At 47.8% G+C, this 25,043-nt stretch overlaps 1 protein-coding gene across 8 annotated transcripts in view; it reads left to right on the top strand.

Moving 5' to 3' along the window:
* Positions 1-12,195: 12,195 nt before the first annotated feature.
* Positions 12,196-25,043, top strand: part of RBFOX2 (RNA binding fox-1 homolog 2) — a 170,796-nt gene continuing 157,948 nt past the window's right edge. For all 8 annotated transcript variants that reach the window (XM_086887329.1, XM_086887328.1, XM_086887332.1 and 5 more), the window contains exon 1: positions 12,196-12,408. In XM_086887329.1, the coding sequence (XP_086743455.1) occupies positions 12,211-12,408 (198 nt within the window). In that variant the 5' untranslated portion in view covers positions 12,196-12,210. The remainder of the gene's footprint in view (positions 12,409-25,043) is intronic.

Here is a 25,043-nt window from a genome sequence, read left to right as displayed (position 1 = left end):
CACTCACCTGCCGCAGCCAAGGGTGCGTGCAGGCAGCAGAGGCCATGGGACACGCGCTCTGCAGGAGAGTCTGCCTTGGAGGTTTCGCTATTGCTCAGCTCTCCAGCCCCAAGGAAGAGTGAGGGAGGAAGTGGAGGACTGATGATGATGGAGTGGTTGGCCTTGCAATGCTGTGTTAGTCATAATGTGGTTGCTTGCTGCTAATTAAGCTGGAATTACACTGTGAATGGCTTAATTCACTACAGCCCTAATTGACTTCTGATGGAATTTGTGCAGAATCTCATGGGAGTGGGTGTTGTGGCAGGGTGTATCACTCAGGACAAATAGATCACTTCTTTAGGCTCCTTTTTAGGAGAAGAGCTATCGCTCAAATCCCTGACCTCATTTAAGACTGAGCTTGAAGGAGGGCTCTGTGGCAAGAAAAAGTTTCACTAGACATGAAATTCTGGTGGTAGAGAGTGGTGGTGCCAGTGGAGAGATTTGCCTAGAAGTGCAGGGGTGTCACACTGTACTGCCAGGAGATGTTGGGCAGCCTCCACCAGCTTTGTGGGTGAAGCAATGACTTGATGGAGGAAAGAAAAAGGAAAAAAATACAACAAACCCTTGGAGCAGTGATCAAAGGAACTTCCTGCTTTTCATTCCCACTGTATCCAGGGAAACATCTCCCTGTGTTGCCTTATAAAGAAATAGCATTGCACAGGAGCTGAGCCCACCTTTCACTTTTCCTCCCCCAAACTCCTGGCACTGAGGCATTCCTGGTGAAGCATCCTTTCCCCTAGCCCCCTATTCCCTTCTAGAATGCTTTACTTGATCCTGAGCTGTCCCTGGGATTTGAGAAGACTTTGGCAAAACTTCCCAGCCCTGCAAGCTGCTGGATGGATGCAGGCTGCCCCATGGCCAGCGGGCATGTGTTGAAAGCTTGTTTCATTTCCTTCTCAGCACTTCCCCATGGGAGCTGAGAAGGGCATGAGAGCTGCATGCACCCTGTTCGTGCTGCCAAGTCCATCCTAGATCAGTGCTGGCTCTTTCAGACCCCGTTTCTGCCTCCCAAAGCTGGGGCAGGTGCAAGGAGCTCAGCTCTGGAGGAGAGACCTGCTCCAGCCTCAGGTGAGGCTCTCTGCTTGCCTCTTAAATATTAATGTTGTCGCTAGGAGCTGCAGCAGGCTTTGAAGCTGAGGTTTTGGGCGCAGCCAAAACAGGTTTTAATGAGGTAACACAGCCCAATTTGCTGTGCAGGCTTTTGATCCTGTCAGTGTTTTTGGGCTGTCAGTGTGCTTGTGCAGCTCACAGCTCGCCAGCTCATCATTTTCGGAAGCACGAGGCACCCGGCTGTCTTGCCTTGACGTGTCCTTGTGGGCAAGGATAAAACTCTTGATCAGCTTTTGCTTGAGGCTCAGCTCACCATTTCCTTCTCACCTGCAAAGTTTCTGGGAGGTGACTTCAAGGACACAGTTTATGCTCCAGCATGGATCTGCAGTTAAACTGCAGCAGGACCCCACACAAGGAAAGGAGCCAGGTTTGTGCTGTCTGTGTTTGTTCAGGCCCCTGCTGCAGGGCTGGAGGGGATTTATCTGCATCCCAACACCTCTCCTTTGCTAAGGGAAACACCTCTGTGCTGCAGCTGAGGCATTTGGTTCAGAGTAGGGATGGCCAGCACAGCTGGAAGCCCTGCTGCACTAGAGGATAACACAGAGTAGGAGGAAATTACACCGCAAGTAAAGCCCCTCTGACCTCAGAGGTCATTTGCTGTCACTGCTGCCTGGGCAGGTGAGAAAACCAGAAATGCTTGAGCAGAAAAGGCAGTGGGGCTGGGGCCCAGCAGCTGCATTTGTGGGGCTGACTGGTGCAGGGCAGGCAGCCCCAGTGCCACCAGTGGAAGTGTCTGGACAAGGATGGGACCAGCATCCCAATGGCCAAGGATGTGCCAGCATGTGCAGTGTGTCCTGCAGGACTGGTGCTCTCACTGGGTACAGCACAGCCCTAAACACAGCACAGCTTCAGAGGGACACTGAGGATGAGCCAAGCCTGGCAAAACATCCCCATGAAGGGACCTGACATGTTTGCTTTGGGCAGAGGATCAAAGGGGATTAGGGAGAAAATCACAGAGGGAGACCAAATATCAGCTTCTCTGTGGCTCCTCTCCCATAACCTGGAAGCAAAGAGATATGTGATGGAGAGAGGAAGCAGGCACCCACTCCATGGACGTAGGGCATAGCAGGAGCAGAGCTGTGTCCAGGATTATCATGCAGGATCATTTCAAAACAGCTTCTCTCCAAAGACAGATTTCAAGGTCCCAATCCCCTGGATGGACAGAGCAGTTGTTCTCTGCTCTGCTGTCCAGGATCTGACAGATCAGTTCCCCAAAATCTTCCCTCTGCATTCCCCTGGCAGCTCTGTGAGCTGTGCTTGAGAGGATGCCTGCTCTCCATGGGGCCGCGGTACCTATGGCTTGCCCAGCAGGAGAGGCTGCCTCATGATACTGCCACGAACTATTAAAAGCAGCAAGATGATTAAAATAAGCTGTCATGGGACATTCACTCCAAACAGAAAGCATGAGCTGGGTTCTGTCATTTCCCAGGAAAGTTAATCTGTGTTTACAGGCTGCCATGAAGTTGGGCCGCGCTGGTGGGAGGCTCCCCAGACTAATTTCTCTCCTGGCAAGGTGTGTGGGGGCAGCAGCACTGCTGTGGGCAGCTGGCTCCATTTTCCCCTGTCAAACAAAGCCTTTTCCTGGCCACCGGGGTGGAATAAGCAAACACCTCCCAGCAGGCGCCATGGCAGGAAGAGCTGGGTCTGGAAATGCCCACGCTTCGCTCCTGACAGCGGCAGAGCCTCGGCTGTGCTGCAGAAGGGTGAGAGGTGCTGGGGTGGGAGCCCATGGAGCACCTCTTGGTCACAGTCTCACTTGCTGGGACATCCCACCAAGGCAGAGAGCGCTCCCTGTGAATTGCAGCGGGCTAGTTGGACTTCCACCAGCCAGAAGAGCCCACAGCTCCCTTCTGCACTCAGTTTCCTCCAGCACAGGTCAGAGATGCCCTGAGAATCCTCCAGCTGATCCCAGCAACACTCCCTCCCACCTGCCCAACAGGGACCCTGCCTCTATGCACGCAGGTAACCTCACTGCTGTTGCTAAAAAAGAAGCCCTTAGGCTTGTGTTGGGGCTGGGGGTAAATCAATTTCCACTGCCCAGGTACCTTTGCTGGGGAGGATCACAGATAGCCAGTCCCAGGTCTCCCAGCCCCATGTCCTCCTCACACTGCTGAAACTGGGGACACATCTGGTGTGTGCAGGGCTCACCTGTCCTGTTTGAATTGCTGGGTGAAAGCAAACCAAGCAGAAGAGATGGGTTGCACAGGCAGCAAAATTTTTCACCTGACATAATTTGTTCCCTTTACCTGCTTAGCTTTTGGATTCTGCCTTTTCTGCTGCAACTGGCACGGCCCTTCTTGCTAATCTGGGCAGTTACTGGCAGGACAGGGATTGCTCCCACGTGGTTTTGATGCTACTGCTTTCTGATTTTCTTGTGCAGTGAATAGATAAAATATTTACTGTCTTTCCTCGCCTTTCTTTTTTTCTCTTTTTTCTCCTCTCCTCTCTTTTCTGAACTATCCAGCAAATCCTTTGATGCCAGAGTCAGTCACAGCACAACATTTCACAGAAAATAAGTGCTCGTGGCAATTCCTGCTCTGCAATTTGAACTTCTTTCCTCTTTAAAAAAAAAAAGTAAAATTTGGGGACATGAGGATCTGGTAGATCTGGTAGGATCCACTGCTAAATTACTGCCTTAGAGGATGACTTGGAAAGTGTGGATGGAGAATACCAGCTGTGAGTGATGGACTGGGATGCGTTTAAAAATTAAGTACCTCAGAGAACTAATGAAGAATGGTTTCAGCTGAAGAAATTTCTCGTGGGTTGAACGCTGGAGGAAAGAGATGAATTATCAACGATACAGCAGGTGAAAAGGGGCTGCTTTATTTATTTCCGAAGCACAGCGAGACTCGATGTGTACTTACCTGTGTTGATTATGAGCCCCGCTGAGCTTGATTATAATTCGCTCTCCGGGGCGAGCGTGCTGCGCTCGGCGGCAGGGAGGAAGTGCAAAAGGAATTTGTCTGTGCCAGGATGAAATGTGATTACTGGCTGCACGCTGCAGCAGAGCCTTGTTCCTGGGGGTTGGGGATCCCACACCTCTCAGGTATCCTATGAGTGCTGAAACACCTGAGGGAAGTTTATTTTTTTGGCTTGTTTCTTGACTGGTTTGGTGCCACGACACCTAAGCTGGCACTCGGTAACAGCACAGAGCTGATAGTCTGAGGTGATCTCTTTGAAACAAAGTAACAGCTTGGTGATGGCCTTACATGAAAGGGAGAGCTTTGCTGTAAAGTAATTCTAAAGCAGCTGCCCCACAGCCATGGAGGAGCTGGAAACTGCTTTAACAGTGGTTTTAGTTAGAGCTCGAGCAGTTTATGGATGGTAATACCTGGTGTGATTTCTGGGCTCAGTGACATGGGACAGCCATGGGCAGCCTGAGCAGGGATTTTGGGGATGATGCAGAGGGATTTGGGGTACACTGCAGGGACCTCAGTGGGTTGTGGGGAAGAAGAGGGCAGAGCAGAGGCAGGGCAGCAAGCCCTTGGCTTGTAGGCTCACACTCCTGGTAGTTCTGGGAGCCTTCAATGAGGTTTTGGCAGTGGAGGGGTGAGTTCGTTCCTGCTTATAATCTGAACCTCTGGCTCTGTTTTCTCTTCCTCTCCCTTCCCCTACTGATGTCTCCCAAGGGAAAGTTCCTGCTGCAGTAAAGGGGAGGAAAAGACAAATCACAAAAGCAGAGGGCTGGGGGATGCCGGGTGGGGAGGCAACTCCAAGGGGCCAGCCTGCTGGAGCAGACTCAGGAATGCTGGTGAGGGAGTGGCAGCAGGGACAGTGGAAAATAGATATTAAAGGGAGAAAAAGACTTTAAAAATCAGTGTGAGCAGGTCCATGAGATGAAACGGCAGTGACTTCTCTAGAATGACATGGTTATAGCCTCGTACCTCAATTACATTTATTTGGGTGCCCTACCTGTACATTCTTACTGCTGAAGAATGCACTCAGACTGCTTCCAGCTTTCCCCTCTGTCATAAATTGCTGGAATTTATAGCACTTACTCTGGAGACTGTGGTGATTTCCCCATTCCATATTTAACCCCTGTCACCCAAACCACCTAAACTGCATCTGAATGCAAGCTGTATGAGGAAAAGTGATATTAATACAAGTCAGAGGCAAGTCTTGGGAGGGAGTGTCCCGCATGAAATGGTAGTTCTGAGTCACACGGCTGTTTTCTGGGTCAGCCAGACCCTACTGCACAGGGCTGGTATCCCCAGCCAGCTCCAGTGTCACTCAGGGATTTCCACCACGGTTTTATCATCAGCTTCGCAGGGCTGTGGATATTCCTTTCTGAATTTTGCATGGGCTGGTAATGTTTCATTTTGATTTGAATCTCTAGCCCTGATCAAATGGCTGTTCAGCAGGCAGGAAAAGGACAAGGGGCTGGAAAACATGACTAAATATGGCTGTGTTTCTGGTTGCTACAGACTGCAGGATTAGCAGCCCCTTCTTGCCAGCAGTCACGCTGAAGTTCCCAAGGTTTGAGGATCACTGAGGGGAGCTATAGCCCAGCCCTCTCCCTACCTTTTTTATTTTTTAAATTTTTAAAAATTTTTCTTCATTTTTTGGGTTTATTTTCCACAGAGAAATCTGCAACCTATTGTGTGGGCTAGTAAACTTGGCAGCCTCCAGCTGCCTATAAAATTGCATTAGGCGTTTATATTTCCTGTAGCGGATTATGTGTTGTCTGGATTTCGGATGATTCCGGGCGAGAGGCTTAGCCTTTCTTTTTTTCAGGGGCAGGGGGGGTGTGGGCTACAAATTGCATTTGAAATCATTTCATCTTCTTGAAGATAGGAGAGCACTGGCAATCAGCAGGGCACACGGATGTGTTTCGAGACAGATGGAGGCAGCGTCCCTGCCTGCGGCTTGCAGAGCTGCTCCAGCCCCGTGTGCAAGGCACAGGCACCAAAGTCCTCACCTTGCCCACAAGCACATCAATAACCCCATTGATTGCAATGATATTTCTCATGCTTCAAGCTAAGCAAGTGCTTGAATGTCACGCTGAATCACAAGTGAAGGATTTCTTCGCGCTCTCGCGGATTCAGTTCTCCTGACCCAGCTGGCTCCGTGTACCCTCACACATCGGGACTTTATCTGAAATCTTAGTATTTATGCAGATGGAGCATACATGGGGGATTTTCTTTTCAAACTGGAGGTTGACTTACTTTGAAAAAATCCTCTTGGCTCGTATACAGAGTATTTATTGTGCTTTACCAGTTTTCTGATTTGGATCTGAAGCCAAAGAGGTAGTAACTATTTTTAGAGTGGAGAAATCACATTCACAAAAAAAAAAAAAAAAAGAAGAAAAAAAAGGAAAAGTATGTTTTCAAATCTTATTTGAAATCTGTGCTGTATCAGCAGCAAATAGCATTGTGAAAGGGTAAAATCAGATTGCAAGTGCTTATTGGTACAATGTTATCATAAATTCACAGAGCACTTTTCTGCACGAAGGAAAATCGATCATCTTTTACTGCAAATGTACAATCTCAGAGCACGATTTTGGAGTCATGTTTATGTGAGTAAGCTGTGTCTCACAGTCCCTGTGATGCGAATGCTGCACTGCTGGATAGCCAGCAGGTGGAGTCATCTATAACGGATGTGCTGCGGTCTGGAAAGTTATTGAGTAAGTACGGGATGGGACACGTGGAAATTCCAGTTGGAAGCTGAGACCAAGGAAAATATAAGGAATGGAACTGGAAAACTGTGAGCGTGGCAGATACGGAGAGCTAAAACTTTAGCAGCAGCAGAGGAGGGACCTGCAAAATGTTTGGAATAGTGAATAGCTGGAGCAATCCTGGAAACACTTCTGTGGCTTGGATCCCGAGGCGTAATTCATGCTGTTGTAATTTGCACAGATGGCGGATGTCTCAAGGGAAGGCTCGAACAGCTGGGAAACATCAGGGTGTGGGCCAGCTTCAACCACACACCCTTTCTTTATCCCCGAATCAGTCACAGAAGTGAAAGGTGATACCGAGATCGCTGCAGAAAATATCTGCAAGCTACTCTCTGCGCTGGGAGATGGCTCCTCTTGCGTGGTGGATCCTGTTAAGGACCAGATTAGTTTGGCATTTTGTGTGTAAAAATGCACCTTCAGAAGCTTTTCAGTAAACCAATTAGGGAGGACGAATCAGCCTCAACTCCAGAGATCAGTCATGTAGTAAATTGAGTTGTAGCTGAAGGGCCCTAATAAACAGGGTGCTTCACTGAAAAGGAGCAGGAGTTACCCCCCCACCATACCCTGTTCAGTTCCACGATGTGCCCGGCCACCACAGAGAATGTTTTGTTTTGTCCTCTGCTCTATCTGCCTGTTACACCAGGAATGAACGTTGCCTCCAGCGGGGCATTTGCCCTTCTCAAGCTGTGTGGCCTCCAGCCTATTTGGAAATGCGCGGTTGCAAACAATGATTGGTACTCTCTGTTTGTGTGCCCGTGTAAGCTGAATAGCAATGTCAGGTTGCTACAGACTCATTCTGAGAGAGGAGAGGGTGCCACAGCCCTGAGGTGCTTCCGAGACACAGCCAGAGATGTGCAGCCAGGCCACTGCAGGACTACATCAACAGCAGCCACTGCTGGCCCATTGATGGGGACTCCAGCCTTCAGCAACCTCTGGTTTACTCATCACAGGCAGCTGAGGGGAATAAGTGCCAGGTACTTCCCAAGTACTGGATCTCTGGCACCCAGCGGGTAGGAAAGAGCCAATGAGGCTGTTTTATTGTGTCCCCATGAAGGGAGGTACCCTGTGGTACCTCTGTAGCTCATACTGTTTATCTTGGTCATTATCTCAGTCTTATTTATCCAGCTCTGCAGTCTGAACAGGAAAACAAGAGACCTTTCATCTCCCAGATGTGCTCCCCACATACCTTTCTGCTATTATACATTTTTGGGATATACAGCGATGCCCTTTCAGGTTAGAACTGCTGGAGGACCTACCTTATTCCCCATCCCCTCAGACACAAGCAGTGCAGGCAGATGGCATTTTTATGCTAATTGCATCGATGCAGGTAACTGCATCTGTGCTGCAGGTGCCATGCCATCCTGCTTTGGCAGCATCAGGACACCTGAAATGCCACACCTGCTGTACAGCCTGATGCCCCACAGAACCACAGACCAAGCAAACAGCAAGGATAAATGCGCTGCAGTGATGTTTGCAGGAAACAGGAAAATGAGTCAGGAAAGTTTTGCTCTGAGCTCTCTGGTGGATTCCCAGCTGCTGACACTGCTGCCTTGCTGGAGTGCCGAGGTGCTTGGAGGTGTTTGCTGAAGCCAGGTGTCCTCATTGCGAGAGGTGGCACTGGGAAAAGAGCGGGTGCATTGTGGGTGCTGGCCCAGTGACTGACATCTGCCAGCACCTTTGCGTCACAGCGACATATTGATATTGGCATCCTGCCGCTGCTTGGGCACTGGCACCCTCCTGGCACACCATTTGGGCCAGGTGACAAGGTCCTTGCATTTTGCTGACTTAGGTTATGTATTTTTAGCTGTGTGCTAATTGGTTACAAGAAAAGGCAGCTTCTGCTGGTAAAATTTTCTAGCAAATTGCTGGTCTGAGATAAGGAAGAAGAAACATTTACCCACACTAGTTACTACGGAAAGCTCCATCGTTGCTTCCTGTGAAACCAGGACCAAAGTCCAGGCTGAAACTTTACCTTGGCAGCACTTCATCACCTGTGGGAGTACTGCTGTGAAGAGGAAGAGCATTTGGCTTCAGAGGTTTTTCTGACTGGACAGAAACAGCAGGAATGAGCAGGGCTGGACAAGGCGCTAGACCCCACCTGACCCACTTAGCAGAGAGACAAAATCCTCCATGAAAGAGAGGAACAAAGCTGCTGGAGGCTAAAAGGGCAAGAGGGAGCTGGTCAGCAGGGTGAGACATGGTGTGTAGATGATGGAAGCAGAAAGAAACTGTTCTCAGTTGTGGTGGTGGAGAGGAGACATTTGCTTTGAAGTAGCTCTGAGTGATTTCTATGCCTTTGAGCCAAAGGCTAATAACTGAGTTTGTGCCTCTCTTCATGCCTGAGCCTTAGAACTTTCATGAGTCACTGCCTCTGCTCCATTCAAGCACCTTCTGGGACCCAGCCCTTTGTTCTTCCATAGATGTTTCACACCCAGCATCCTGATGCCACCTGATCTCCAGACCAGTGGGAGCACCAGCACATGTTTTTCCAAGGAATCTCTTCAGAAGATACCCTTCTGCAGGGAGGATACCACCACAATTTTATTCTAAAATGATATTAATCTGTTCAGGAAAGATACACTCTTCATGCCAGCTTCTGGGAGCTCTCTGCAAGGACAACATATCTTACGACTGCCTCTCTCTGATCTGTCAAAGACAAAGCACTGGTGAGCACTCTGCAAACTAGTCCATGAAATCACAGCACATAAGAGCCTTTGGCAAGAATGCTGTGCAGCAGTGGAAGGGTTAACAGAGGAGTCAGCTGTCTGTTTAGTATGTCTCAGATGTCACATACAAATACCTAAAAGGCAGCTGGTTTGTGTGAAAGGAAATCAACGGATTAAGATTGTGTCTCAACTCAAAAGCTTTTTTGTGACTTCAGGAATGCCTAATATCCCACCTGTTAAATGGAGATAATACCTATCCCACAGTCTTACCATGAAGACAAATTAATTAATCTTATTTTAAGAGGAAATGGAAAGATCTGGATAAATGGTAGTATGTAGTAACAGGGCAGTAATGTCAGAAAGCTCACAACGGCACAGAGCATGGCGGTGGCAGCTGCAGGTCAATTCGGTAGGAGGGCACAGTTCAGCACTTTTCACCTGCACCATAACTCAGCTCTGTGCCCTGCAGTGGTCCTGGCTCCTCCCCTGGAGCATACCACAGCCAGCTGAAAACGCCTCACCAGGGTGCCTATAGCACTGCCAGCTCTGCCAGGAGCTGCTCTGCAGCACAGACCATGTGCACACAGCATGCAAGGGAGAACTGGCAGCAGCTTTGGCACCTGCATGGCAGGAGGTGGTGGAAATGGGGTTAGGAGAAGGAGAAAAATGGAGGCTGGGCACCATAAGGCAACTCCTTTCTTTGATATCCCCAAGGGAAGTGTCAGACAGACACTGAGTTACCACGATGAGAGGAGTGCTCCCAAGATCTCTCTCTGAACTGTTAATTCCTAACCTGACTGAAGGTTGAAGCCTTCTGCAGCTCCACACAGGCAATACCTTAACTTGGACCCTATCATGCATGTAGAATCCCTGGTCAAAATTAGGAGGGAAAGAGAAATACAGAAACATTGCTTTTCTCTGTATGAGCAGCATCCCAGTCATGAGAATTGCAGCTTCTTTCCAAGCCAAGGGTGGACTGAACACGTTCCTTCAGTGTTGTTTGACAGTCTGGCTCATTTTATCAAACCCAGTCAAGATGAATGAGACATGTGTTTACCCTTGGTGGGTGAGCAGACAAAAGCTGCATATAATTGTCTTCTGGGTGCCTGCCACTCCATGGGGATTTGTAATCATTTTGAAAAAAAGAGATTTCCCCTGTCACTGGAGGAGACAAGCTGGCACCTCAGCAGAAAACATACCACTTAAAATAGCTTTCAACGTGGCCTTGAAAACTATTTTTGGATGGGGAAAAATGTGGTGTAAGGGAAGACTGGAGTCATGTATGGTAACTGTCACTCAAAACCAAAGGCTCTATAATTTCATGAAGATCAACAGATGTAGCACGTACAGGGGATATGGAACACGAAGACAATCTAACTGGTTCCCAGGCTTTGTTACACATTGTGATATTCAAGAAGTCAATAAAGGTTTCCTCACACTGACCAACTCCATTTTTAGTTTTTTCCTTTTTCTTCAAGTTGTTGGCAGGCGGGAGTGTCGTCCCCACCCCATAACAAGCCAACCGCAGATTTGTATTATGATCTGTGGATTAGTTCTCCATCAAGTTGCCATGGCTTCCAGACTACATTCAGGACAATACAGGTTGCCTATGCCTTCCTCATTTTAGAGCAGACATTGTCCTCAGCGCTACCAGATAGCAGCTGCATAATAAAATCAACTTTATGTTTTGATTGAGGATCCCAAATTTGTTTCTCAAGATCAAAAACGTGGAGACACACGAAAGGGCTGATGAACAGGCTTTGGGCTCTTGCAGACTGGTGTCTCCATCCAGTTGGAAGTCAAATGCAGCAGAAAAAACGAGGTGAGATACATATATATGTACATAAATGCAGGAGAAACCCACAGAGGCCATCAGGGACAGGAAACCAGTGCAGCCCCTTCCTCAAGCAGTCAGATGTGCTCTGGGGCAGCGAGGCGAGCCCTGGAGTGAGGTGCAGGGAGGAGGCCTGGGAAAGGCCCTGAAGAACACAATGCACTGAGTGATGCGAGGTGCGCTGAGCAGGGCTCCGGGGCTACGGAGCCGGGCAGCACACCCCTCGCTGCCGGCTGCTCCTGAAGCGGGGGTCAGGCCAGTACCCCTCATCCCAGGTTCGCCTCAGTTCCTTACGGAAGCGTTGCGGAAACCTTACGCCCACAGGCAGCCCCGCGCCAGCGGGGCCGGGACCAAGCCGGCCCGCGACGGGGGACCCGGCTCTGCCCGAGGGCTGGGCGCCCCGCACTCCTATGGCCACCGCCACCGCCGCGGCCCGGCTGGGGGTCCCGCACCCGCCGTTGTCCCCACAGGGCGGCAGGGAGGGCTCGGCGCAGCCCCGCTGTCCGGCGGTGTCGAGGCCGCCCGGCGGAGCGGCCATTTCCCGGAGCCCCGCGCCGGCCCCGGCCCCGCCTCGCCCCGCGCCGGCCCCGCCCCCGCCCCGCCCGGCCCGGCCGCCGAAGGTTGCCGAGCGGGGGTCGCGCTGCTTCGGCGGCGTTTCCGGAGATTGCCGAGGGGCTCCGGCCCCTCCCCAGCCGCCGCCGAGCCCGTGACCGAGGCGCTCCGGTGGGTCGGAGCCCGGCGCGCCCGCTGCTGCTCCGGTCGCGCCGCGGGGCTCGCCGCCCTCCTCCTTCTCCTCCTGCTGCACCCGCTCCTCCGGCAGCGCCGGGCGCCGCGGTGACAGAGCGGGGCGATCGCGGCGGGGGGCGGCCGGGGCTCCGGCGGCGCGGATGGCGGAGGGCGGCCAGCCCCCGCAGCAGCAGCAGCAGCCACAGCCGCAGCTCCTGGCCGGCGGCGGCGCGGGGTCCGCCCGCGGCGTGAAGCGGGAGCCGGAGCTGGAGCAGCCCATGCCCGGCGGGGACGGCGCGGAGGGCGGCCACAGCAAGCGGCTGCGGACGGAGGCGGAGGCCGACGGCGGCGGCATGCAGGTAGCGGGCAGGGCCGGGCCGGGCCGTCCCCGGCTCTCCCTCCCCGGGACTCGGCCGGGCCGCGTTTGATTTCGGTTTGCGGGATTCGGCGCGTTGCGCTCGGGCGTGCGGCCCTTTCCCCGCGGGCAGCCGGGCGAGCGGCGCTGCCCCCGGGCTCCCCGGGCCGAGCCGGGCGGCTCCCGGGGGCGCAGGCCAGCACGTGGAGCGGCGGCGCGGGGCCCTGGGGGAGCCGCCGCCGGGTCCGGCGCCCCGGGCACCCCCGGACAACTCGGGGAGGCCGCGGTGTCCGGGCCGGGTGCGGGGCACCGGCAGCGCTCCGGGGCCGGCGGGTTTTACCCGCGGCGCTTGGGGCTTGTACGGAAGCAGGGAAATCCCAGGTGCTCCCTGGGAAGGGGGAGAAGCGGGGTAGTGGGGTGTCTTCTGGGCTGGTTCAGAATCCCACGTTTCTGTCGTCTGCTGCCAGCGCGGTTTGATCGACCCCAAAACATCGTTTGTTTCAGGTGCATTGGCCTTTTTGTTTGTGGGGTGATGCTGCCAAGGTGTTTCTGCCTCCCTTTGTCTGGGTGTTGTGGAGGGTTGTTTTATTATTGCAGTTGCACTGGCCTTTTCTGCTTCTGTCTCTCGTCATGAGTATGTCAGAGATCTTTGGAAGCAGCGTGATTTATTCATCTCAACTTGTTTCTCTTCTCACCTTTTCTGGGGTTATTTAGTGCTCCTGGCTTTCCAAAGGGAGCATCCTGTTCTCTCCATGGTGTTTCTCATCAAGATGCCGAGTGCCGGCCAACACTCTATCCTTTTTATTTCCCAGGCTGTCCCCAGTTTTCATGCTCAAGAATTACTTATTTTTTAAACAGCTTGTAGCAGGAAGGTTTTGTTTGTGTTTCTGTCTGATGTTCAGCCTTTCGTGGTGGTCTCTCCACCCCACAGCATCATGTTTTCCTAAGTGTGGTGGTGTGGCCTGAGCGCTTGCTGGAGCTTTGTACACAAGTGCTGCTGCTTGTGCTGTCCCAAGGGCAAGTGAAAATCGTGCTGTGCTCTTTAATCCCTTGGAGTAGTGTGTTCTCCCACACGTAGGTGTTAAGGATGACTCAGGCAATGTGTACAATTGCAAGGAGAAAGATGCTCGACATCGAAGGAGTGTTTATACGGTGTGCCTTGCTAGGAGTTATGAATGAGTGCACGAGCATGGTGACTTGAAATTCTTCTAGCTCTTCAGAGTTGAACTGAGGCAGAGATCCTGTGTAGTTACAGAAGATGCACCAGTTTACCCTGCACAGAGTGGTTTAAGTGGTTGTTGTTGATACAAACCTGGGTAAATCAACTGAAAATTGCCCAGGACATGATTTGGGCCTGATTTTTTTTTTTTTTTTTAGTTGCTGTTGAGTACAATTTTTCTACAGATAAAAGGCTCCCCCTTATATTTACATTGAAAGGTATCTTGGTTTTTGTTCAATGAATAATGCAACATAGTAAGAGTGCAGCTTTCAGCCATGGGGCTGTAACAGTGTGTGTGTGAAGCAGTGTGTAATACTGGTGGTCATGATGCTAGGGATTGATTGTGGAATTAATTAGCAGGAAGCTGAGGTTTATTTCTGTACCAAATAGTGGGAAACAGTGGAGAAATTAGGTGAGGTGCAACTAGTACAGCCCAATTTTTAAGTGTGTCTGTAGTGAGTGTAGCTGTTCTTCAGATTAGGACACTCATATTGTACTTTTTTGGCATTCTTAGTGTAATTTTAATCTTTATGTATGTATATATATGGAAAAGATTTTTCAATCCTTTTATTTTAAAAGATGAAAATAAGCATATATATGTGTGTATGTATATATGTACAAATTCATACCATTATTTGGAACTAGGTGATCTTTAAGGTCCTTTCTAACTGAAACCATTCTATGATTCTATGTCCAGAAGTTTCCCTTGACTTTTTTGTTTGTTTGTTTGTTTTAAAGACTGTAGTTTATATATTTGGAGAATCTTCTCATGTTTGCAAGCAAGAAGTACCAAATTTGAAACCAAACTTCCCAGTAATATCAGAAGTAGGAAAAATGTGTTCTTTAATGTTTGGGAAATTTGGTATCTTTTTGCTTAAAAGACAAAACACAAGATTGCCCTTCATGAGGATGTCAGTTCAGATAGTGCCTTCTTTTGAAGTACCTATTTTAAAATAACCAGCTCCTCTTTAGTAAATCCTCTATGTTTAACTGTATATAATGCTTACAAGAGGAATAAAGAGCCTATTCTTTGATGTTTTTTTTTTTTTTTCTCCCTCTCATATGTATTAGAGGCTTTCTGAAAGCTGTAAATAAGACCAGCAACCATTGTACCTTGTTTTTCCTGGAGATCCTGTCAATTTTCTACTTCCTGTTCCAGAGCCACAGGCTGTTGCTGTGTAAACTTGGTGACCTTGTGTCTCTGGACTGATAGCAAGGAATCACGGATTGCCATGCCCACCACCATTTCTTCTTTGAGTAACCTGTGCCTACCAGTGGCTTAGGATATAAACACAGCGTGTAATGCTGAAATAAATCATTAATTTTATAAATTAATGCTAACAATTAGCAATAAATTGCTAATGTAGCTGTAAAACTAATAATTTTTTTAGGGGTCTGTTAACATGAAATATCAAAACTAGGCTATAGGAAGGTAAGACAGTAGCTAGTTATTAAGATCTTGAGGCTTGAGGGTGTCTAAAAGCTTCAAGTAGCCCTTAAATTTCCTGGGCTTCTTGTTTTCTGCTGTCTCAGGCCAGCATGCTCAGACAGCTTATGCTGTTAGGGTTTCATTATCTAATCCATCTTTGATCAGGCTGGATAAATGGTGTTTGGCCAGTGCTGATCTTGTTAGGAGGGTGGTGTAAAGCTGCTTGAGTTGGGATTGGGACAAATCGGATCATGGCTGCTATCTGCTTCTGGGACATACTTCAGTTAATCATGGCGTGGGAGGAAAAGGTCTACAAGGAACTGCTGGGTTTTAGCTCCCTCTGTTCCATAAATGGCAAAAGTCAAATGCTACCAGCCAGGAATGTCACCTGGAAGTATTTGGATAGGTTTGTAAGCTCTGGAAGTAAAGGGCCCCAAAGGTACTGCTGCTTTTTAACTGTATAAATACTAGCAAAGGACTACCTTGTGCTCTGTTTGCTGACTTGGATGGTTGAATCATTTGGATCAGCTTGCTGATCTGAGTAAAAATAATGCCTAACACAGGGAAGAAGGTAAAAAAAGAAAGTTATATTAGCCTAAGTCACTTGTAAAACTGCACTGAAATGCAGTTGTTGATGCAGCTGTATTTGTTTCTTGTCAGAAAATACTGACTGCTGCACAGATGGAAGAGAAAGTACCCTTGCAACAATCTCTCTCGTCCTCTTTTCCTAGTGTGATGAAAGATGAGAAATGTTGTGGCTAGCTGGGAAGTGTCTCTTTCTCTTTCAAGCTGCAGACAATTGTATAATTCCAGGGTGCTCTCTTTGTCTTCCTTTTCCAGGTGCTAGAGGTGTACTGGACAGTGTACACTGCTGAAAAAGTTACTAAAATATCTTTCCCTTGCTTTGTGTGGGGTTGAATGATTTAATCAACTCCTTGTTTAGTCCCTAAGCTGAATTTTGATTTATCTTTTTTATGGGATCTAGGCTGGTTAGGAAATTAAAATCATACGTGGTGGTAATACACGGGAGGAATTAGATGCAAGGTGTGAACAGAGCTGATCCTTGTTCCCCTTTCATGAATGACTTTTGTGCTCAGTATCCCTGGGTATTTGGGAGAATTACTCTTCTTGCAACCATGAGCATAGCCAGCTGGTCAGGACAGACAGTTAATGCAGCTGTGGTCTGTGCCTTGCCCAGTCCACATAAACCTTTAGTGGCAGCAATGAGTGGTGACTTTGTGTTGTCATTCAGCCATGTCAGCACAGGGTTCATAAAGATGACTGGTGGTGTTGAGATCACTCCCCTGTGACTAAAGGATGATGTAATAGATGATAAGTCTGCTCCACAAGATAGTCTGTGGTTTCTCATCCTACCGTGAGCCAGAAGGTGGTCTGTGACACCCTCTAGCAGTCTGACTTCCTTCCAGCACCTTGAACTGCAGGGTGCTGCAGAAAAGGAAGAGTGGGGGCATGACTGGTGCTTCATGACAACCAGTGTCCTTGCTCAAGCTGTGGCCTGTTTGTGGTGCTCCAGGGGGGATGGCAAGAAATCAGTCTGCTGATAATTTCTACATACGTTTGGGTTTACAAATAAGAGGGCTGAGTGTGATTGTAATCGAGAAGGGGCTAGTGAATAACAGCTTTTGTGCTGTGAAGGACCCTTTAGAAGTCTGTATTTTTAAATCTTACAGAAGAGAACATCTAGTTCCAGTAAATTGTGGAAAAGCTGTGTAATCAGGTTAGCTTTTTCCTCCCTCTTATTTTTCATGGCATGGCTGTCTTCATAAAGAGATGAGATCAATGAGCAATAGAGCAATGCAGGGGATACAAGATAATATAACAAAAGAAATGAAGTTTCAATCTTTCAACCCCTACCTTGGATCCAGGGTGAGCTTTCCTGGGATGCTGTTTCAACAGAATATTGCTGATGTGATGAGACGTAATGAATCACCTCTAAGTTTGTTGTTGTTTCTCTGTTTGCATTTGCCCTTTGTTTTTGTAAATATTTGAATGTTTTGAGTTAGACTTGACACAGTCTGGGAACACTTAGAAATCTCCAGTTCAAAGAAAACCCTTGGCAAACAGACTGAAAGTTGGGATTTTGGAGTTGTTAAGAGTGCTTTAATGTTGGCTCTTTTCTTGCCATATTCAGGAAAATGGAAAGCCCAAGTGAAGTATTCTGCATGCTTTAGTACTCCTCCCAGCTCTCTCAGTATTTCTCTGTAGATTCCAGAGGTTTGTGTTCAAAGGTGATGGCCACGTTTGTGAGGTTGGAAGCCAAACAGAGCTCTGGCTCTACTGGAGATGGTTTCCTTCTGCATATGGGTACCAGCTGTACACATAAGCTTTTTATTTTTCCTTTCAGAATTCCCATTTAGAAACATGAGTGCTCTGGTATTTTGCAGGAGGCCTGGTCTCCCACTTGGTGTTGGAAAGGTTGCCCACCTGGCTGAGTTTGGAGCAGCTCCTGGGCACGTCCTGTGCTAGACCCTCTGTCGGCTGTTCCTCCCAGTGATGCAGCAAGCAGGGCCCCTGTCTTATCCTTCTGCACTGGGGGTTTGCACTTCTGTGTTCAAGGTTGTCTCAAAGATGTGCTGGTCACAGAAGGCTTAGCAGCTGTGTTCCTGTGCTGGCTTTGTGCTTTACCCTGACCACCCTTTTGGCCACTGCTGCGGTGAGGCCAGTGGCAGCAGGAATACCAGAACACATGAGATACAAAGGAGGCAGCAGTAAAATAAAATAAAATAAAATAAATCAACTATTTCGTTTGCACTAGGGGTAGGGAAGCCAGGCTCAAGTTGAGATGGATCTGAACAGGATTCTGTGTGTGGTCTGTGGCCACCTGGAAACTGCTGCTGAAGGACATACCCCTGTTAGCTTGGAAAAATAAAGCCTGTCGTTAGCAGTGTTTGGTTGGCTGCACAGAAACCTCTGCCCCTCTGGAAAATGTTAGGAATCACGTTATTTGAAAATGTTTTAAAACCTGCCACTCCGTGCTGCTGACTTGTCTTGTGGCACTCAGCAAACCTTAGTTTTTGTATGAAGTGACAGAGAAGGGCAGATGTTTTGGTTGTCTGGAAATTTCTTATTTAATTTGTCCATCTCTGATATTACTTGACCTTCTGTGTGTGTGTTTGCTGTTGAAATGCGGTGGCTGAGGGATCAGAGGAACATCCAGAAGAGAAGTGAGAGAAGCAATTAGAGGTAACGAGTTCCAGTTCATTGAAGCATTCTGTTGATCTACATTTTACAGTGGTATTGAGTGGACACCCGAGTGTAGCTGTCATGAGATAATCCCGATGTTTAGGGATTAGAGCTGCTTGACTGCATTTTGGGCCTTAACTCCCTTTGCTCTCCAGTAAATTTAATTTTGCCAGCAATCTTTTGTATATTCAGTTTGAAAGATGTGTATACATTTTCTCCAGCATGCTTCCTTCTCTCTCTGCTTCACTTTCTTGCATCCATCTCATTTTTTCCAGGCTGAATTAGAGATATTTGTAGAAACCAAGTCCAGTGATGGCATGGACTGGATGAAGCAGTCCTCGCCAGTCCTGGACCTTGTGGTGTTCCCTGTTAGGGCTCTGCTGAGCTGTGCCTGGCTACCTCTCCTGCAGGAAAGCTTTGCTGAGAAAGACCACGTAGTTTTCTAGATTTCTAACCTGGGTTCTGGAAGATTTCCAGGGTGTTTGTGAAGCGTTCCAGTCTCTCTCTCATTTGGCTTGTCACACATACATACAGCATCTATCTGAATCACCCCTATCTGTTCTCTTGCTGGACCAAAGGAAATGGGATGCCAACTCCTTAGCAGTGATATGAGGTATAGTGGCCACAAAGGTTGTATACAAAAGCCCCCTTTGTTTGATGAGCAGCATCAGCTGAACTAGAGCTAGATCCAGCATCTGCTTGGGCAGAGCAGGAAACTTTGGCAGTTTCTGTCAGCTCACTTGGTGTGACATTGGTGTTCAGTCAGCTATACCATTGTGCCAGCTCCTAACCTTTGGAGTGTGGGCAGAGGGTACTCGTGGTTCATGCTGATTAGAAAAGAGGGAATGAGATCTTCTACTTGGATAAGACAGTGGGATTCAGGCTGGCATGTTTTTGTAAAGTGGCTGTGTGTTACTGGGGCTGTTGCTTATTTTTGCTTTTGTCTAGGAGAGTTTGTGGTGCAGAAAGATTGGATGCTTGCTTCAAAGAGCATGGAATAGAGGCACTTGTTGCTTTTCTTGCATGACTTTATTGGGTTTTATCTGCTTATATTTGCCTCAGCAATAATGCAGCTATTAGCATAAAGATCAGGAAGAAGCTGCACCATTTAAGGGGGAAAAATCCCTCATCATGTCAGCACTTTTTCCCTCTGACTGTGCATAGCTTAATTTCTTTTAATAGAGAGGCGAAAGAATCAACCTTATGTGGCCTTTCTGTGTGTCACAAATATCCAAATATGTTCCCCAGAGGCCTTTGGGGCCTTGGGATCTGGATCTGGCTCAGGTTTCTTCAACGGACTGCAGTATTGTGCACTTTTAAGTGAGGCTTTCTGCACAGCTTTCCCACTGCTATTTCTGTAGGAGATTCTTGCAGACATTTGGGGTGGTTGTCACTGTTGAGGGTGATGCCCAGGAAGAAAATCCCACCAAGGCATCACTAAAAAGCCTTGATTTAGTGCTGTGTGGGCTGAGGGGAGGCTCTAGCTGGGATTCTGGTGCTGTAATTTTGCTGCTTGTGGTTGCTGTTCTCCTGCCCAGATAGTGCTGGGAAGGTCGCCTTTCCTCCAGCCTGCTCACTGACCTCAGGCAGCAAGGCGGGGGGAAGGTCAGGCTCTGCCCAGCTGCAGGGCTGGGCACCTTCTTCCTGGGTCCCAGGATCTGCAGGCAGAGTAGCCAAGAGTGTCTCTCTGAGCAGCTCCTGTGAGAGATTGTGCTTCTGAGCCATCTCTGTCTGCCTCTTTGATTTTATTCTATTCTGTGTCTTTGCTTGCCTTTTGTGGGAAGAAGAAATGAGGGGAAGTGCAAGCAATGGCTTCTACATTACCCTTTGTACTCTGCTGTTCTGGAAAGCAGATCCAGCAGAGGCCTCTTTCCTACCCTTGTTTAGTTTTAAAAGCCCTGTGCAGCTTTGGAGCTAAGCTGGACCAGGACGGAGTAGGTTTTGTAGGTGCTTCTCCTTGCTTTTAGGCACTAGTTCTTAAAGCTCAGCTTTGGAGTGACCTGGGGTGGTTCCTGGGATTAAAGACCTCTATCTGAGTGGCACTGCTTCTGCTCCCATGAGTAGGACCAGCCACACAGCCTGGGGAGATCCAAAAGGTTCATTCAGGGAAGGAAGCCTAGGCTGTGATGTTGCTGCAGTAGATGGAACCGTGGGGCATACCAAAGGAAGTGGGAGCTGGCAGCATGGTAGGGGCTGATGTCCTGGGGCTGGTGGCATGTGTGAGGGTGGGAGACAGGTGTTTGTGTTATAGTAGCCTCAGGAATTATTTATTTTTGTCCTGGGTCTGGAACTGCAGGTGCTGTTTCCTCCATGCAGAGGGTTGAGGAGACAGGGAATGTGCCAGGGTGAGAACCTGTGCACAGCAGGCTGCAGCCAGGGAGACTTGAATTTGTGGAGCTTCCACATTGAAGGGGCTGGAACTCAGCCAGTAACTGCCCAACAGGAGAGTGTGACAAGAAGGCATCATGTGAGGTCATAATTATGTGGTCATACCTTTTATGTTTTTAGAGATGACTTCATCTCCGCAAGTGCAGCAAATGGATGGTGCTCACTGAGGCGCTATTAAACTTAATGGGAGTTTTGTAACCAGTTAAAATGGGTGTGGGGTCAGGTTTTGGACTATCCAATATTTTGTTTCTTTTTTTTCATCTTATGTATGACCCCACACTGAATATACTGCAGATAACCTAAACCCTGCACAGAATACAGACCTATTAATTTTTAATAGTCTCTACTACAGTACTCACCACTGTAGTGTGGCTGCTTCACAGGTACTGATGATTTTATTTTTTTTAGTTTCCTGAGAGGTAGAAAAGGTGTGCTATGTCTTACTGTGGAAGTATGGGATTGAAGTACTTGGTAATAAGACCAATTTTGCCAAAAAAAGATTGACACTTAAAATCTAATTTATTTTTATTTGTAATTTTGATTGTAGCTGGGCCTTTTTTATTGAGGTTGGGTTTGGGGGATGTTTTAATCTTTGATCTACAGCTCTCTACAACCTCCACTATATAAATATATATATATGAATGATGCGTACTGCTTCCATAGACTAATCCTTAAGTGTGTTATGTTGGCCAAATGTACGGTGATGTTGTCTTTATCTTAAAACCCAGCAGAACAGCTTGAATTAAGGAGATTGGTCAGCATCGTAGTGAAATTTTACTTGGAAGATAAGGTTTGAAATCTAATGAACATTTTAGGTGGAATGGAGGCTGCTTGTTTTAAACTACGAAAACACCTACCTTAGGGTTTCTGCAGCAGTTTTTACTGCTCGAACACAGCACTTAGGCTTGAATGAAGCAGGAATTAGGAAAAAGTAGCACATAATCCTGATTTATTGTAACATCCCTGCACATGTGGAAACACTGGGAGTTGCATGGATAGTTGCTATTTTTTAATCTGCAGCCTCTGACTTTTGCAGTTGCTATTTTAGGAGAGAATGTAGCTACACTGCCTTTTGAGTTAAAAAGCGTGTTTCGGTCTGTTAAGAAGCAAAGAGCTGCTGTGTGAACAGCACAGGCAGGAACCGGCTCCTGACCTGTTCCCTGTGCTGGCTCCCAATGGGGGCTGGCAGCTCTCCCCCTTTCCTCAGAACACAGATGTCAGTGTGGTTGCTTGTGGGGTCAGCGAGGAGGACAGAGGCATGTTTGCTGAGGAGACTTTATGACACATTAGGGCTGCAAAGGAATCCTGCCACTTGGGATTCAGGTGTCTCGGGTGAAAAATATATGCTTGATCATGGACTTGGTGTCTCCTGTTTGTTTGCTGAATAATGAGTCCTCCATGCATCCCATCACTGCCTGCTTTTTATTGCTTCTCTACGGGTGTTCAGTTCTGTTCTCCTTAGCTGAGTAAAGGGGGAGCCAGAATTGTGTTATATGGCTGGGGTTCTGTCATCTTCAGAGAGCCCCAGACAACAAGCCTAGTTTTGGGCTGGATGCCTGATCTTACTGCTAGGATTGTCAGACTACAACACTGGAAGTAGTATAAAGCTGTAGGGGAGGAGTAAACACCCCATCCCACTGCTTTTTGGAAAGAGGAGATAAAGACCAACCTGGCAATGCCTTCTTTGTGTCTCTGCATGTGTTATGGGAATTCCCATTGCCTTGAAGTGAGGAGAGATGAAGAAGATGGTGTCCTCTCCAAAGCTCACATGAATCCACTGGAGGCCTGGCATCTGCTAGTGTCACCAGCTGGATCTAGCAGTTTTTTCCCTGTCTGACCTTTATACCCAAGCACTTCTTGGAAAAGTCTTACTTCCTGGGCTGGTTAGATTTCCCTGAGAGTGGTGTCTGCATGCCAAGTGCCTCATGTTGTGAGAGCTGAGCTGAGATGTCACAGAGGAGAGAGGAGACAAGGCCAACTTTGAGATGGTGGGATGGGCTCAGCAGGAGATGATAGTGGCATTTGGGGACAGTACTGTCTGTGTGCTGTTTAGGTATCAACCATGGGCCAGAGAACGCTTCAGAGAAGAGAAGGAGAATGTAAAAGGAAATGGACCAACTGTGGATTTTGATTGTCAGATAGAGAGGGTTACAATGGAACTTCACTCTGCAGTGTTTCCATCTGTTGTGATTTAATCTTAACTGGCAGCTAAGCTCCACACAGCTGCTCACTCCTTCCTGCTGGGATGGGGGAGAGAATCAGAAGACTAAAAGTAAAAATATAATTGTGGGTTGAGATAAAGGCAGTTTAACAGGTAAAGCAAAAGCCACACGTGCAAGCAAAGGAAAATGAGGCATTCAGTCACCACTTCTCATGGACAGGCAGGCGTTCAGACATCCCCAGGGAATGTGGGGCTTCATCATGTGTTATGGTGATTTGGGAAGACAGACTTCACTCTGAATGTCCTCCCTTTCTCTTTCTTCCTTCAGCTTTATGTGCTGACCATGGTGCCATGTGGTATGGAATATCCCTTGGGTCAGTTGGGGTCAGCTGTCCTGGCTGTGTTCTCTCCCACCTTCTTGTGCACCCCCAGCCTTCTCACTGGTGGGGTGAGGCAGAAAAGGCCTTGACTCTGTTTTAGCACTGCTCAGCAGTAACTAAAACATCCCTGAATTATCAACACTGTTTCCAGCACAAATCCAAAACACAGCCCCATAACAGCTACTGTGAGGAACATTAACTGTATGAAAGCCAAAACCAGCATACAGTCTGTCTGTCCCTTCTCTTAGTGCTCACTTGTGACCAGTCAGTGCTTTTGTGATGGACATGGATGTGGTGAATGAGGCTAAGATTGGTATTTGAGTATATATTGTCTGGCCAGCTGATACTTGCGTGTGTGTGTATATATATATGATATGTCTGTGTGTGGCTTTGCTAGGAAACTGAAATTATGCTCATAATTAGGTCTGTTTTTTGTGTTTGTCTCTGTCCCCTAATGAGATCCTTCTTCAAAAAGCTTGCTGCATTTCACCATCTTGCCTGATCTCGTCTGGCTTTCAACAGGAATATCATATGGTCAGTACCAAATATTACAGCTTCAGAAAAATAAGTTTTATCTGTTGATAAATCACAAATTAGCACCACTAAGAATTCTTCATGCTTCATGTTCTATCTTGAAACCTCTCTGTCTATAGGTCTGATAACATATCTGAGTGTATGTCTTTCTTTCAGCCAAACCAATGTGTAACTTCTCCTGAGGGTGGTCATTTCCCATGGGGAAGGTGTTGATTTGAATAGATGGAGGTGCTATGAGACTTCTTCTGTGTGTGTGTGTGTGTTTTCCTCCTGTTATTCATTGCTTAAAGGGTTAAGTAAGAATTACTTCTTTGCTGGTCAGTGGGTTGATGTTTCCATATTGGGCAGTATCAGGTATTTGTGAGTGCTTTGCATGCCAGGAGTAGCATGTGTTGGGTTTGCTTCAACCATGACCCCTTTAAGGACTAGGAATTCTTTGATGGGTGATTACACTTAACTCTGGACTCTTTGTTGATGGATGTGATGGACCATGTACATAGTTCTTGGGAAGGTTTCCTTAAATAGGCATGACCTTTCTAGTGAAAACAGGAATATAGTTTTTGGTTTTTTTCCTCCCCAGCATGGTATTTGTTTCATTTTTGGACCTCATGATTACTGCAGACATTTACCGCAGGAGTAGCTCATAGGCTTGGTAGCTTCATAGGGCAGAGTTTGGCAACTCCATTGGAGTTTTGATAGGGGTATTGCCTTGCTTTGCAGTGTGTTGATAGAACATTTGTTCCATCCTTTCTGTAGCAGCCACTATTTTTCACCTTTGCTGACATGGTTCTCTTTTCTTATTCTGTCTGGCATCCAAAACTCTGAGGCATCTCTATGTGCAGAGAAAGACTAGCCAGTCTTCATGTTTTAATATGTAGATGGGGAACGGATAGTGATTCAGTAGATCTGGATCATCCTGTGTTCTTGTTTCTGTTGTGTTTCAGTAGAGGTGTGGAATCTGTGGGCAAATTGGAGAGAATGGTCCTGTTACCTCAGAATTAGGAGTCCTCTGGCTGTGACTTGAATGTGATGACAGTCTGCCTGAAGTAATGTCTGTCCCTGACTATCCTTGGGAAGTGTAGCAGGAGATGGATGTGTTTGACTCTCCTGTGCACTGAAATCTTCCAGGATGCCTGGTGTCAACTAGTCACTGTTGCTGACAAGGTGAGAGCAAGCTCTTTTATGAGGTTTGTGTTTAAATAAACATACAATCTCAGTGCTTTGGCTCTCGTATCTATTGTCAGTAATTCTTTGAAGTTTTCTTGGTTTTCTTGGATTTGATGCTTGATAAAGACATGATACATATAGTATGGAAAAGGGGCAG

This window comes from Cyanistes caeruleus, chromosome 4 (genome assembly GCF_971803275.1).
Source record: "Cyanistes caeruleus chromosome 4, bCyaCae1.hap1.1, whole genome shotgun sequence".
Lineage (NCBI taxonomy): Eukaryota > Metazoa > Chordata > Aves > Passeriformes > Paridae > Cyanistes > Cyanistes caeruleus.
This window is presented reverse-complemented; position numbering and strand designations above follow the sequence as displayed.